We start from the raw sequence: 16093 nt of genomic DNA on the forward strand, positions 1-16093 counted from the left end.
TTTAATAAATTTGTGTTTATAAGCTTTACCACAGGTTATTTAATGAGAAAAAAACTAGTTTTCAACAAAATAATTTTTAATATACATAATAATAAAATAAAACAGTAAATTTATTTTTGATTGAATTTTTTTTAATCACTATCACTATCTACAATAATCCTTTTGCGTTTTGTTGGTTTTTTATTATCTTCTAGTATTTTTTTCCGTTTCTTTCGATTTTCTAGTTGTTTTTCTAGAATTTCCAACTGTGATAATTCTACATTAGTTTCAACAGATTCGTCATGGACTACAAACGAATCCTGAAAATGTAAAAAAAATACAATTGCAACCAAAATATTATGTATTTTTTGAATTTCTTAGACCTTTTGATATGTTTATGTTTCTAAATTGATTTTAGGTCAAAATATAATATTTTGATAAAGACTGAAAGTAGTCGAAACCTCAAATTTTGAATCAGAAGAGACCTAAGATCAAAACGATTTAGATATATATTATATATATATATGCTTACATCTAAATAAAATTCCTCTTCTTCTTCGACTTGTTGCGAAAAGACATTAGATCTGTTTTTATATTTCGTAGGTATCTTAAATCTATTTATCGGATGTATGTCTCTGAAATATTTTGTATATAAAAAAGTTGATCCCAATCAAGGTTTATACTTACTTAATGGATTTGAGATATACAGCATGCATCTGTGTGTCATCTCGAATCGTATTATCTGCAACGAAGCTAGCATCGTAACAGTCTTGTGTTAATAATTCATCTTCGTCATCAGAAATGATGATTTCATCACAGATCGATAATTCAGCCTCGTTTTGAATAAAATCATTAACTAACTAAAGATATAAACAAAATTTTATAACAATGAAAATGTATATCTAAAAATTGTCCAAAAATAAAATGTAATATGTATAATGTTATTTTTTCAAAATTTTAGGCAATGTTGTGATTATAATCACCATAAATAGAGTTTCGGAAACTGAATACTGTCATAGTATGGTTAAATATGACATTTTTTTAGTATTTTATTTGAAGTTTAGGTAAAACAATGTGTAGGAAGGTATACAACTTTCCAATATTAGACCATACACCTAGAAAATTCCTGAAAGAGATGAAATTAATCTGATCGACCATGTGCTAGTATCAAACAGACATTTTACATTTACAAACAACATCCAAAGAAGGCTCAATTCTGACTGATCATTATTTGGTCAAAACAACTAACAGAATTAAGTTGTTTAAAGCCAGATCAGACTACTTGATCGCTGACCTTCTGGGGTCTGCTAGAACTAACAAGAATCTTTTGGGGTGTCCTAGAACTAACAAGAATCTTCTAGGGTGTCCTAGAACTAACAAAAATCTTCTAGGATGTCCTAGAACTAACAAGAATCTTTTGGGGTATCCTAGTACTAACAAAAATCTTCTAGAGTGTCTTAGAACTAACAAGAATCTTCTAGGGGGTCCTAGAAGTAACAAGACTCTTCTAGGTTCCTCAAAATTTCATGTATAAAGTTCAGTTGTACCTTTTTATCCCTACCGCTACTTGATGCTTTATTTCTTCTACCGTATAAATTTTTTCTAACCACTTTCTCTTTAACTGGTTTAGTTTTGTCAAATGCAGCACTTGAAACCGTAGTTTCGAACTCATCATCAGAATCTTCTGTATGTAATTTAGCGATTAAAGGTTTCCTACGTATCCATGAAGGGCTCTTGGGCTTCGTCTCGAATTCATCGTCACTATTAGATGTATTAACGAAATTTATTTTTTTCCTACATTCGTTACTAAATTTATTCGCTTTTGATGCATTATTTTTCGATTTAATTGACTCTGTAGAGGAATTATTACAAGATTTTTCACTGGAACTTGTTGTATTTTTTGTTGTTGTTGTTTCGAAACTGAAGTCGAAGTCTGATAAATTTTCATCCCAGTCAGTATTTTTATTTACCAAAGAAATAATTTGGGTAACTGTTAATTGAGAAGGATCTTTCTCTTCTTTTTTTGAAATATTTGGTACTTTGAAATCGTTCTTTGAATTAATCGATTTTGGCTTTTTAAACTGCGAAAAGTCTTTAAATTTATCCCGATTTGTGATTTCTGTTAGTTTTTCAAACACTGGTTGTTTACAATCTGTAGAATTTTGAAAATTGAATGAATATCCAATGAAACAACTGTTTAATTCATCTTTTTGCGGTTCAACAGTTTCTCCGGTTTCTAAATATCTTGCAAAATGATCTTCATGATTAGAATCTCTTATTTCATCACTACAAGATTGTTTTTCTTCATTTACATCAATCGTATGTTTTGATAATTCAATTTCTGAAGCTAAAACGCCTTTATCTTCATCCAAAGTAGTATCAATTTCTTTATTAGCCTCGAATACATTAAAATTATTTTTTCCTTCAAGTTTTTTAACCCTATTTGCTTGTTTCCTTTCAAGGATACTAGTTTTAATAGAAAGTTCAGGACTTTTTAATAATTCCTCATCAATAAAATCCGATATATCTAATTCTACTTTGTGGTTATCTAATTTTTCAATACTTTTTGATTTTTTTAATGCATTGTCTGCAACTGTATCTATTTTGTCATTTGTCCCAACTTTTTTATTTGATGGTAGTTCAAAAAATGTAAAATCCAACAAATCATCGAGCTCTAAAGGGATTGTTTTATCGGTAGTTTCTTTATTTTGTGTTGGAGCAATTGAATCATTTTTTCGATATTTTTTTGGTCTCTTTTTGTCAACATACGAACACAAAATTGGCGAACAAGAATCTTCCTTGTTAACATCATCAAATAAATCGGGGGAATAAATTATAGTGTCCTGGGAATCCGTAGTGATCGTATCAAAAATGTTGTCCAATGATTTTAATTTGAAGAAATCTAAAATTTCTTGGTTAGATTCTCCTTTGTCTTCGTTTTTATCGCTTTTTTGTTGAGAAATCGCATTGTTAGAGTCAATTGAATCTATTATAGAGGTACTATATCGGTCCAATAAGTTTTTTAACGATTTGGGAGCTTCGAAATTTGTTGTTTTATTGTAAATATCGTTTATAATACTACTATCTAATAAATCTTCCAGTTGTAATGTTTCCTTCTCTTTCTGAATAGGAATTTTATTCCTAGGGGTATCGGGAAGTTGAAAATTCATACTTTCTTCAAATTGAAAACTCTGGCATTTAGAATCATTAAAATTCTTTCCATAATTCTTCAAATCTTGTTCGGTTATATTAATATAAACTGATGCATCCAATTCTATCCAAGTTAAAACAGTTTTAACACTTTTTCGTCCATATTTTAACTTCCCACAATTAAACTGGCTTGGACATAAGTGACACTGGTCTCCTTCGTCCTTTTTTATTGTTAAAAACGTATCTATCTCCTCAAATAATTTTCTATCGTTGATATTTTTGTCTTCCATATTTTTCACTTCGACCGGTTGTGGTAACCCTTCCGTAGAAGGTAATACAAAATCATTAGCACTCTGAGATTTGAAGAACATGTGTCTTATGTCTGTTTGTTTCAGATTTTTATTCTGCACCACTTTATCTGCAATAAAAAATTTATTTAATTATTTCAAAGTGATATCGGTCTCTGATGTACTTACTACTATGTTGTGTTAATGGAATGTTGAATCGACGAGATTCAGCAAATTGTAGTAGTTTAACAAAAATATCACAATTACTTGAATGTTCTATTCTATCTGTTTCTTGAAAGGAACGTTGTTTTTCGATCCTTTTACTGAAAATATTTGGTAGCGGGACATTTTCTTCAAACGGGTCTTCTAAAAATTTGAAAATACTCTTAATGTGAATTTTACTTAATCATTATTACAGATATACTTCAAAAAAATGATAACAAATCAAGATAATACCACAAAGATCATATTTTTTAACCAAAAGTTACTAAATTTTAAATTTTAGAAGGTTAATGAACTCAATATTTGGTACTATGATACCAATACTCATAATTACACTGTTTAATCTTTCAAAATTTGGTTTATACCCATCTTGAAGGACTACTCAGTGGAATTTCAATATAGATATCACCAAATGTTCCAGAAATTCCAACTAACTGATAGATTTTGATAAATAAGGAAAAAAACTTGTTTAAAATACAATAATTAAGGATCTTGAAGCAGTTAAATTTCTTTTTTTTTTTTTACCTTTAGTACAATATAATTGTGGCTCCGGTATGTTTTCTTCAACATCAATTATTTTCAAATCCGGTGAGTATATAGACTCCGATAATGTACTAGATAGAGTTTTCAACATACTCTGCAAAATATAAATGCAATATTCTATAGAGGAAGTCATTTGGAATTAATTATTGGTGGTAAAAGCTTTTATAGAGTATTTTAGAACATAATTATTGTATTTTGCTTATTTTTGAAGCATTTTGTTGTTTCCATTTTTATAATTGTTTTTGCACATAAATCATAGTTTTAAAACTCCAATTAAAAGACAGGGATGTTGTGATTAGATTAAAAATAACCTTTATGAACAATATAGATTCATTTAATTGTAGTGGTTCAATATTGTGGACCAAAAATTACAAATATGAACACTATTAGTTATTTAATTTTCCAGGACAAATATAAAGATTATAATCCATATCTACAATGACCCCACATACCTGATATAAAACGTTTAGAACAAAAAAATGCATATTGTATTTTCGTTTTAGTTAAATCTGCCTTGTTTGTTTTATTTTTGTTATTGAGAACTGCAGGAAGACGATAGAAACGAAATTTATATCTGACATTATTGCTACCACGTTTGACTACACAACAAAAGATCATTTTCAAAAATTAATTATAATTAAACCAAAATAACTTTATAAAATGATTCAGTAAATATGAAAAGTTCTTTGTTTACGGTACAATGATCGAAATCAGCTGATTTTGACATTGACTTAACGTCGGTACATTTGGACTACTGCTCTTTAAATATGGCGACTACATTTATAAAGTATTAAAAAGGCGTTGCCAAATTGTGTTATTTACAATTCCGACTATTTACAATAATTACACGCATATAACATTTTTTTATGGTAAAATATAGGCAGGTATTAACGTATACTAAATTAAGTTGAAATTTAAAATCTTTTCATTTGCAAATAATAAAAACAATTAAAAACAGACAAAATTTGTTAATAAAACACAGAATTTATTTAAAAAAAAAAAAACATTTTAATTTGGTCAAATATATATATTTATCCATTAATAAAAAATATCAACATGACCTCATTGTTTTAAATTTCTTTAAACTTTAGTCAACTTTTAAAGTTTGGCAACGTTGTTTTACTATTAACTAATCAATTTTTGTGATAAAACGCTAAAGCAATTTTGTATTAATTAATTATTTATCTTACCTTTAGATTACCGCCTTTGTTAGAAACATCTTTTTGCACGGTAATAAATATTTTTTCGCATTTCGGTACCAATCCTTCCGGTATTAATCTAGCATATTCCGGCATCATACCTGAAAAAAAAAGTATTCAAGTATTGAAATATTGTTTCATTATGTAAAAATTATTCTCACTGTTTGCCAATTCTTTGGATCCCAAAACGTGATACGCTACGTTATTCTTATGGATAAGACAATCTTTCAAAGTTTGTTGTTCCTTGCCTTCAGTTACCAACACCACTACGTTTCCGTCTTTCTTCCTACCGGTTCTACCCATACGTTGCACCATACGAATGGGAGATTTATTGGAGATATCGAAACAGACTATAAGATCCACTTCGCCAACATCTAAACCTTCTTCGCCTATACTGGTGGATAAAAGCACATTACATCGACCTTCTCTGAACGCTTTCACTACCTAAACATTTTTATTTTTTGAAACATCACATGTAAAAACAAATTTTTAAAAACTAACATTTATTTGTGACTTCTGGGTAACTCCTTGCTTTTGTCCAACGAAAATTCTCGGTTTAATCAAAGGTTGTGATTGAATAAGTAACACGGAAGCCTCCGTAACTGAATCTCTGTATTCGAAGAAGACAATGGCCCTACTGGAGTCACCGTTTTCTTTAAAATGATCTAATAAAATGTCTCTAAGTTTATAAAATTTCGGATGACCAAATTTCACATTTTCAAGTATCTGTAATATAAAAAAAGTATAACCCAATATATTATTTATGTGTATGTATATTTATGTATACCTGTGAATATTCACCACTAGGAAGTTGTAGTACTTGAGGAAGAGGTCCAATATATTCTCTTATATTGCTCAATATTGCTCTTATCTCAGTATTACCTCTAAATAACGGTTTTTCTATATGCTCTATAATAAATTATTATAATTCAAAAATACATTGAACTAAACTTTGCATATCAAGTTGTTTACCTTCAAAAAAATTTAGGAAGCTTCGTAAACCATGTCGAATTAAAAGTTCTACTGCATGATACAATGTTATACATATATTTAACGATTTCATTATTTCCCCATAATTTGGACTAAAACAATATTATTCAAAACAAAATATTTATAAAATATTCAAAAACTCACCTAGTCCCCTTATTATTTGTTTGATATTGTTTCATAAGCATAAAAACTTTTCCTTTCGTTAAATTCGCACAATTTCCTTGAATAACCTTATATTTTATAAGTGCCCTCGTATAATACTCTAAAACCTGAAATAATGTAAAACAATATAGCAAATACTGCAATATACATCATAGAACAACTAAACTGAGAAGCCCCGTTAAAATAATTCTAATGTAAAACAGTTTGATATGAAATAAAAAAAGAACTAATTCCGAATGTTTCGAAAAGATTCAAAAACCATGACAGAAGCTGGCACACTACCTCTAGAATCCTGTGAGACTGCCTTTCAGGCAGAGATATTCTAAAATATATGTGGAATCTTTGGTATAGCATCAAAAGAGTTACTCTAGTGTATGATTTTTCATAGACTGAATTAGTTCAAATCAATGGTTTTATTAAATGAAACTGCTCACTCATACGGGGCCATCATGTGGTGGTCTTGTACGGAAAAACCCCAAAAATAAGAATGTAACTTGACAGAGTCCAACGACTCGGGTGTCAGTCACAGGGTCCATATGTACAGCCCCAGCTAGGCTCCTACTGGGACTCCCATCATTGAGTTACTGGTCATTTTGACTGGCAATGACCGATAATAAGGAATTAAATGCACGCATCACTGAGAGATAGCAGTGGATCAGTGACTCCAAGCCTCCGCTATTTATAACATTCAATCATTTTTCTCTTCGTACAAATGAAAGTTCTTTTAATTTTTGTTATTGAGAACCACAGGCAGACGATAGAAACCAAATTTGAAGTTATTGTCACAACAAAAGATCATTTTCACAAATTAACTTTATAAAATGGTTTAGTAAATATAAAAAGTTCTTTGTTTACGTTACAATGATTTAAATCAGCTGATTTTGACATTAACTTGACATCGGTACATTTGAACTACTGCCCTTTCAATATAGCAGCGTTGCCAAACTGTGTTGTTTATAATTCGTACTACTTACAATAATTATTATATAGTAAATATATCTCAAAACAAAACTTGTTTAGGTAAAATTGTCAAGTTTTATTACAATATCTACCAGTTTGGACAGTTATTTACCACATAAAATCGAACTTTATAAACATTTTATTAGCTAATAATAATAATACCAAAAACGCTTGTTGAATTTAACTAAAAAATATTTTTAATATAGTGAAATATGTATATAGTAACTCATTAATATTAAATATAAACATAACCTTATTGTTTTAAATTTCTTTAAACTTCAATCAACTTTTAGTCTGGCAACGCTGTTTTAATACGAACTAATCAATTTTTGTAGTAAAACATTCAAATATTCAGGCAATTTTGTGTTAATTAATTATTTATGGTGGTTTTAAATTTAGAGTAGTCAGCTATATTAAATAATGAAGCCACCTGGTACACTAACGGCTCCAGGATGAATGGCTTGGCGGGAACAAACTTCTGTAGAGGACATCCCAAAATAATGACATCAAAAGGTTGGCCCTTTGCCGCCCACAAAACTATGTACCTAAGAAGTTATTAAGTCTTGTAGAAAATAAAGACAAGTTCTATATGGAAACTGACTTCCCTGACATCAAAATACAAGGCAGAAAATCGTTGGTAAACGATCTTCTTAATGGTTGGTGATAGATCTGGGAGTTTAATACTGAACAGTCATCTTTCAACAGTTTAGCAGATGTAATAGGGGGCACAAGAGATTACAGAAGTTGTAATATTACATCCAGGATTGCCTTATTTCTTTATCTTAATTAATTATTGAGATAATATTAAATATATATATTGAAATTGTATAAAAACAATGTATATAAAAGAAAACACTTACTTTCATATAAGAATCTTTGATTTCTTGCAGTTTACCTCCTAGGGGTACTACAACGGTTGTTAAATTTCTTTGGAAAACATAAGATCGCACGTCCAAACTTTCTTCAGTTCGAAATTCTAAATGGGATATCAATAAATTCTGAACTACCTGGAATAAAATTATTAAAAGAAATTAATGATAATTTGATGTTTATTTACCTCTAAAACGTCACCAATAGTTCCTCCTGGTGTAGCACTTAATGCTAAAACTCTAAAAAATTTATTAGAATTTGATAGTTTTCGGATAACTTCACAATAAGCGTGATTTCCTCTAGCTCTATGCGCTTCATCAAATACCAAACATTTAATTTTAGTTCCCAGACTTTCGAATTTATCCAAATCATTTTGTAATATTTGTGGAGTCACAAAAAATACTCTCTTCTTATTCCACATTTCTTCTCTAGAGCTAGCTAACTGAATGTATGCATAACTTTATGTAACCATTTAATTATTAATATATTACCTTAGTTCCAGTCATTTCAATTGTACTGTCTCTCGGAATAGCCATTATATCATAACAAGCATCTATTTGTTGTTTTACCAAAGGTCTTGTCGGGGCCATGAACACCACTTTACCAAGAGGATACCATCGAAAGAAGTTAAACATTACTACAGCTGCTATAAAAGTTTTGCCTAAACCTGTAGGCAAACTAACCTGAAATAAATAAGTTAAATAATGATTTTAACTACAATATCAATAACATACAAGAGTATTCTTAAGTAATGCCTTTTGGGTAATATTGAATTGATATTCGCGCACTGGATAGTTTGTTGGGTAAATCCATGTTTCACCCGCTTGTAAATCAAAACCTTGAGTCTCCGGATCTGTAGATAAGTGAAGACCTCTAAAACAATTTAATTTTAATTCAATTGAAATTAAAACTAATCAACTTTCTTACAATGATCGGTTTAAATTATCACTCATGCTCAGATCACGAAACTTATTTTATAAAAAATTTCGAACTATCTATTATTTTTTATTTATTATCAAAACACGCACAAACATCTAATCTTCTGTTACAAATTCAAACTATTTGTTTAGAATGTTCTTCTTTTTTTAATATCGTATTATGTTTACGTATCAATTAAACAACCACCAGGTGAATGTTTGGTACATATTAGAGCTTTTCGGAAACTACGATCGGATAAAACTATTACGATCTGCATATTCGCAAATTAATCAGAATTACGTTCGTTATCTTTAGAAAACTGAGCAAAATATCAAGAAAAAAATGAATGAATGAAATTAAAATAATAAAAAATGTACGTTGTTTAAAGTTCTATAATTAAAGACAGACACGTTCTGATTTAGGATCAGCTGTCAATTTCCAATCGATTCCGAAAAATTTTATAATTAACTAACTAACGTAATCAGATTTACGGAATCAGTGTGAGCTGAGAAACTAAAAATTCAGAAGCGCACGACAATTTTGAAAGTGCGTTAGAGTTTTCGGAGAACTATGAATCATTTGTGAACAGGCATTATGCAACTTACATTACAATTAGAGATAACTTAAAAACGCACCGTGAGATGTTTGTCAGCCAGAGAACATACCATATGTTCTGTGGAACGCACCGTGAAGTGTCAGTCACAAAACATACAAGAGGATGTTCTGTGGTGTCAGCATAGATAATTTACTTTGACGCTTTATTAATTGATATAGGTTAAGTTACTAATATTCAGTTTTCACAAATTCTAAATCAATTATATTAAATAGTTATTGTGAATTACCCCAAATTATATTTTTATAGTCGAATCTAGACGATGTCTCGTTCGTCAACTCGTTTTGATGTCAAGAAAGTTGTACGTAGTCAAATTAAACAGATATACACTCCCACTAACGCAATATTTTTGTAGAATTCTGAATTAGTAACACTAACTTACGGAGCTCTAGTAGCACAGATGATTAAAGATTTGGATAATGTTGACGATGTATCTAAACAGCTTGAAAGATTGGGTTACAATATGGGTATACGACTCATTGAAGATTTTTTAGCTAAAACTGGCACGGGAAGATGTTTAGATTTAAAAGACACCGCAGATAAAATTCAAAGCGCGTTTAAAATGTATTTAGGAATCCAACCTAATGTAACTAATTGGAGTCCATCAGGCGACGAATTTTCTTTCATATTGGATTCGAATCCTTTGACAGAACTGGTAGAGCTTCCCGATGATTTGAAATCTTTGAAATATTGTAATTTAATTTGCGGGGTTATTAGAGGTGCTCTTGAAATGGTACAACTAGATGTACAAAGTTGGATAGTGCAGGTGTGTAGAAAACAAATTGTAACATAATATTCTACCTGACAATTGATAATATATTTATAACAGTAGATTTAAATATTGTAATTTATTGTTGTCATATAATTCATGAATTTTACTAAACTGGCTCCAAAATTGTAGTCAATCTTCTCCAAATTCCATATTTGGTCCTTTAATTCTATTTTTTGTATTATCCACTGAACTGTTACTATTCTGAAGTTCTCCTAGGTTTCTTTGACTGTATTTCTCTACCATTAATTTTATTTTATGGTATTTATTAGTGAATTTATCAGAAATTTTTATTTCAATAATGATAGAAGATAATTATTCTTTTGAATTTAATATATTTCCAATTATTATTGAAATCAGTTTATGAATTGCTTTATTTTTCTGTTTCATTGTACTGCGAATTTATAATACTACCTCTGTATACTCTTCTTTGTACAGTATTTGAAAAAAATGAATAAAGAAGAACCAAGACAAGGTGAAATTAATTAATACTATACTAGAAATAGTAATAGTCACCATAAAACATGTCGATGACTAAAAAGATCGTAGAAAGAATTGGAAAAGGTTTTTAGTGAAATTGTGGAAAGTTTGGCTTACGAATAAATGAAAAGAAAACAAAACACTTGGAAATTCGCCCTGAACTCATAGATGAAGCAAAAATATGAAATGAATAACAACTAGAAAATACACCTTTGAGAACGTTGATCAATTTAATCATCTAGGTTTTACATTTACAAATCTAGAAGAATATAAGAGGAAGAGAGTGAATTCTTAAGTAAGAATAAGAAAGAGTAGAAACTTTTCAAGAGCATTCAAAATAAGAACATATGAAATAAGATCAGCAGCATGGATGATGACAAAAAGAGATGAGGATAAACTGGAAATATGGAAAAGAAAAATATATGGCAGAAGATATTTGAGGAGGACATACAAACAGAGAACTAATGATGATATATGAAAAGCCTTCAATTAGAGTATAATATACCTCGTAGTTCTGTATGCATCAAAAACCTGGACAAAAAAAAGATAAGAATAGACTGGAAATATGGGAAAAAATATATGACAAAGTCAAAATAACAGAAGGTATTTGGAATATATATACAAAAAGAGAAATATTATGTACAAAAAGCCTAAAATAACATAGATAGTTTGGTCAGAGCATTGTGCTGGAAGAAGGAGAAGAATGGGAAAGAAAAAGGGACCTAAAGAAAAAAGTTCCTACAATAAATCAAGCGGAATATATATTAGATAATTTGATTTACTGCACTATTAATGTAAGTTTTATTCTTTCAAAGTTTCTAATGTTATATTATCAAGTGTTGGGTAGATTTTTGAAATATAACAATATTATCAATAATTATATAGATAAATCATTAGAAAACTATTTCACCAGTACTTTATTTATTTTTTTTGAACGTTAAAATTTTATTTTAGGATCAATTAAAAGGTGATCAAAATACGGAAATAAGAGTCAAGTTTATCAGAAGATTGGAAGACGCAATGCCAGCCGGAGAAGATTAATTACCATATAAAAAATTTATTATTATATATAATTGATAGTTTAAATTTTATTCCATTTTTTTATTGAATATTTATACTATTTATTTTGAGGAAAATAAAACATATATACGTCAAATATAAACTAGTCCTGTGAATAGTGAAAAATGTGCAATAACTCAAATTTATACAGCTAAATAACATAATTGTATAAATAAATTTCCAATTACCTTATTGTACATGACGGTTTCAGATCTATTATGCTATCTTTTAAAAATATTGTAGAAGTTCTTGTAGATCAATACAAGAGGAACATTGTACCATGAGTTATTTTATAATATCAAAAAAGGATTAGACAGTTTTCTTGACAAAAGCTTCCAAATCAACAGATACTCCCAATTGTTGTCATATTTCAATCGATTTACACCAAACTGTGAACAATTTCATCTTTATACCTTTCTTATGAATTACTTTATCTATTGATGACTTTTAGTTAGGAAAAAAGGCTTCATCAACAAGTAGTTCAAATGTCCCCTGGTATATTCGGAACAGTGATCTTTATAGGAACCTGCAGATGGAAACTGATGAACAATTTATCATCAATTTAACCAAAAGACATGATAAAAGGCTCAATCAACAAGTAGTTCAAATGTCCCCAGGTATATTCGAAACTATGATTTTCATAGGAACCTGCAGATGGAAAATAATGAACAATTTAACCAAAAGATTGAAAAAAAAGGCTTCATCAACAAGTAGTTCAAATGTCCCCTGGTATAATCGGAACAGTGATCTTCATAGAAACCTGCAGGTGGAAACTAATGAAAAAACTATCACAAATTTAACCAAAAGACAAAAAAATAAGCTTTGCCAACAAGTGAATGTCGAAGAAATCCAATTACCAGACCGGACTGGAAGTGAAAGAAGACTTAAAAGGACCAAAAAATTTGAACTAGTGAAATGAAAGTGCTTTTAATATGATAAGTTTAGTGTAACCCCATTAGGAACCCTGTGAGCTAGAATAAAACGCCCAGTGGGTGTTTTATGTTGAAAAAATAAAGTTTAGTCATATACTTGGTGATGAAGGATTGTTTTATACCATATACTAAGAAGCATTCCACAATTTTTTCATAAAAATTATAAATTACTTTTATTGACATAATTTACAACTTTACGGAATCAAAAAGAAAAATCGAAATTAATTAGAAATCTTAATATTACTGATAACTATTCGTCTTCACTAACACTTTCGTTATTATCTCCATTACCTTCGTTTTCATCGTCAGAATCTTTAAGTGCCCTCCCTGATTTTCCTCTCTTTTTCGTTCTGCTGTTCTCAAAGTCAGAACCGTCTTCATCTGATGAGTATATCGCTCCTCCTAAAATTGAAGTTTTATTTTTGGAGTAATTGGAGTATTAATCTCACCTTTGGTTACAGCAGCACTTCCACCTTTGTATTTACTCTTAATGGCCGCAAGTGAAATGGCTCCTTCATCATCACTACCGTCTTCTTCTCTTGTAAAACTATTCGTATGAGCTCTAGCAGCATTATCAGATTTTTTTCTTATCGCCTTTTGTTTGGTAGCTGATTGTCTAAGTTTCTCTTCCTCTTTCTGTGAAAATCAATAACAATTTTGTGGAAAATTGAATTTTTACGAAACTTACTTTCAATCTAGTAGCTTTATCTAAATCCGGATCGACCCCAACTTGAGACATAATTTTAATACCGGTCGTCTTAGTAGATCTGTCTGCTAATGAAAGAGTCATCTTTCTATGAGTGAAACTTTCCGTGGAATGTGGTCTAAAACTGAGTTTGGTCCTGAATACTGCTTGTCCTTGCAAACCCGTACCTTGACGAATAAACAAATGGTTATGATCACCCTAAAAAAATTATTTTAATATTAAATTCTTTTTGGAAAATATAAGGTGGTCTACCTGTAAGGGTTGTTTATATACATCGAATATTTCGGAACCTAAATGTAAACTATAGGAACCGTCTGACCATCTTACTACTCTAGCATTCGATTCTTTTTTAATATTCCCTTCGTTATCCACATATTCTCTCCACCTTATTGTATTTTCCACTTTTAATTTTAATCTAAAATTAGAAAATGTGAAAATTACAAAAATTGTATGGTAAAAAATAAAGAAATAGTTAATACCTTGCTCTACCTTCTTCATCTAAAGTTTCTTCTTCGTCAATTTCATCTTCGTATGTTTCAGGATCAAAAGGTCTTGTTTCGACAGATAAAAAATTAGGTAACTTCACAAAATGTATGTCTTTACCTAAATCGCATGTAATTTTAGGTACTTCAACGTCAATTCTAGTCTCTGGAATAGGTTCGGGCTCGTTTTCTTTATCTTCTTCCTAAAAAATATTTAAATATAATCGAATTTTCCACTGAAATCTTATTTATTTAATACTAACGTCGTCAATAGTTGGTCTTTGTTCTGCTTCGTCTCCAGATCTCGAACGTCTTTCATCATCTGATCTAGATCTTCTTATATCATCTTCTCTATCTGATCTCACATCATCTTCTTTTTTTTCATCTTCACTACTGATACTAATATCATCGGCATCACCAAAAATATCAGCAGCATCAACTGAAATAATGAAATTTATAGTAGAAATAATATAATAAAAAAATATATATAAATTTACCTTTTTCTTTCTCTCCTCCTGTACGATCTTCATCTTCACTATCTGAAACAGCTGCTTTTCGTTTTTTAGTAGTTACCGGTTCCTCAGAACTATCTCTTTGTCTTTTTTCTTGGCTACGTTCATCATCAATTTGTAAATTGGGGCTGTTTGATCTACTTCGATTTTTTGACTTTGACCTACCACACATAAATAAATATTAAAAATCATTTATAATATAGAACAACACCTACCTGGATCTTGATCTAGATTTACTACTCCTTCTAGATGCAGCAGATTCTGATCCAGATCTTCTAGATCCACCGGAAGCTGATCTAGATGATTTAGAAGCTGCTGAATCCGATCTAGATTTATGAGATTCGGCTGAGGCAGATCTCTTAGAAGCTGCCGAAGCTGATCTTTTAGATGTTTCAGAAACCGACCTCGATCTAGATTTTCTCGAACCTATATACAAACATACCAAAAGTACAAATAAACCTTATTATCAAAAAAAGAAAACTACTCACTTACCTACAGATTTATTAGAAGCAGCCGATCCCGATCTTCTCGAAGCAGGTGATGCTGATTTATTCGATCCAGCAGAACCTGATCTTGACCTATTTGATGTTGCAGACTTATTAGATTTGGCAGATTTATTTGAACCAACAGATCCTGCTCTATTAGAAGCATGTGATTTTCTTGAAATATGGGAACCAGATCTCCTAGATACGTGAGATCCTGATCTTCTAGACACATGAGAAGATGGAGAACCTGATCTACGAGAAGTGTGCGAACCTGATCTATTAGATGCACGGGATCCTGATCTATGGGATGTCTGGGAACCTGATCTGTGAGATACTTGAGAACCTGATCGATGAGAAGCAGGGGAACCCGATTTATGAGATGTGCGGGATTCAGACCTATTCGAAACGTGCGAACCAGATCGCCTAGAAGTTTGAGATCCGGATCTTTGGGAATCGCCAGATCCGGATCTGTGCGATTTAGGTGATGCGGAAATTCGTGAATGGGGTGTTCCTGAACGAGACCTAGAGCCTCTAGATCGTGATTGACTTACTTCTCTAGATTTATTAAAGGCTGGAGAATTTGACGCCGATCTATCTAAACCGTGTCCCGGAGTAGGCGCTGGTCCTCTACTGGGAGTAATACTTCGATCCGACTCGTTATCCGATCCTGTATCTGAAGACATATTTTAAAACACGATTTTTTAAAATTTAAAATTACAAACAACTACATAGTATCATAACCTAACTTTTCTTCAAAACTGCTTGACGAATAATA

The 16093-nt window shown here is 30.5% G+C and overlaps 3 protein-coding genes across 5 annotated transcripts; 1 reads left to right on the forward strand and 2 right to left on the reverse strand.

The window, feature by feature from the left end:
• Nucleotides 1–58: 58 nt before the first annotated feature.
• LOC130894606 (Fanconi anemia group M protein) lies at nucleotides 59–9457 on the reverse strand. Of its 3 annotated transcripts, XM_057801522.1 has the most exons (17): nucleotides 9290–9457; nucleotides 9097–9235; nucleotides 8854–9045; nucleotides 8550–8804; nucleotides 8353–8499; nucleotides 6515–6639; nucleotides 6353–6462; nucleotides 6168–6289; nucleotides 5882–6106; nucleotides 5542–5824; nucleotides 5372–5481; nucleotides 4164–4275; nucleotides 3606–3782; nucleotides 1527–3547; nucleotides 667–839; nucleotides 512–614; nucleotides 59–299 (listed from the first exon to the last, which is right to left on the reverse strand). In XM_057801522.1, exons 1-17 carry the CDS (start codon nucleotides 9313–9315, stop codon nucleotides 132–134), a joined length of 4488 nt encoding a protein of 1495 aa, XP_057657505.1. In that variant the 5' UTR covers nucleotides 9316–9457; the 3' UTR covers nucleotides 59–131. The 3 variants fall into 3 exon arrangements, with proteins under 3 accessions (XP_057657505.1, XP_057657507.1, XP_057657508.1); XM_057801524.1 differs by lacking the exons at nucleotides 9097–9235; nucleotides 9290–9457 and having other exon boundaries at nucleotides 8550–8800; nucleotides 8854–8936; XM_057801525.1 differs by lacking the exons at nucleotides 8353–8499; nucleotides 8550–8804; nucleotides 8854–9045; nucleotides 9097–9235; nucleotides 9290–9457 and adding an exon at nucleotides 6815–7450.
• A 523-nt stretch (nucleotides 9458–9980) lies between these two features.
• LOC130894619 (trafficking protein particle complex subunit 3) lies at nucleotides 9981–12304 on the forward strand. Its single transcript, XM_057801546.1, has 3 exons — nucleotides 9981–10194; nucleotides 10249–10659; nucleotides 12097–12304. The coding sequence occupies exons 1-3, from the start codon at nucleotides 10156–10158 to the stop codon at nucleotides 12181–12183; spliced, it is 537 nt and encodes a 178-aa protein (XP_057657529.1). The 5' UTR covers nucleotides 9981–10155; the 3' UTR covers nucleotides 12184–12304.
• Nucleotides 12305–13279: 975 nt separating this feature from the next.
• Nucleotides 13280–16089, reverse strand: LOC130894611 (another transcription unit protein-like). Its single transcript, XM_057801537.1, has 9 exons — nucleotides 15326–16089; nucleotides 15049–15259; nucleotides 14819–14994; nucleotides 14585–14760; nucleotides 14319–14524; nucleotides 14092–14254; nucleotides 13822–14037; nucleotides 13583–13769; nucleotides 13280–13535 (listed from the first exon to the last, which is right to left on the reverse strand). The coding sequence occupies exons 1-9, from the start codon at nucleotides 15999–16001 to the stop codon at nucleotides 13384–13386; spliced, it is 2163 nt and encodes a 720-aa protein (XP_057657520.1). The 5' UTR covers nucleotides 16002–16089; the 3' UTR covers nucleotides 13280–13383.
• Between the last annotated feature and the right edge of the window lie 4 nt (nucleotides 16090–16093).

This window comes from Diorhabda carinulata, chromosome 5, assembly GCF_026250575.1.
Source record: "Diorhabda carinulata isolate Delta chromosome 5, icDioCari1.1, whole genome shotgun sequence".
NCBI lineage: Eukaryota > Metazoa > Arthropoda > Insecta > Coleoptera > Chrysomelidae > Diorhabda > Diorhabda carinulata.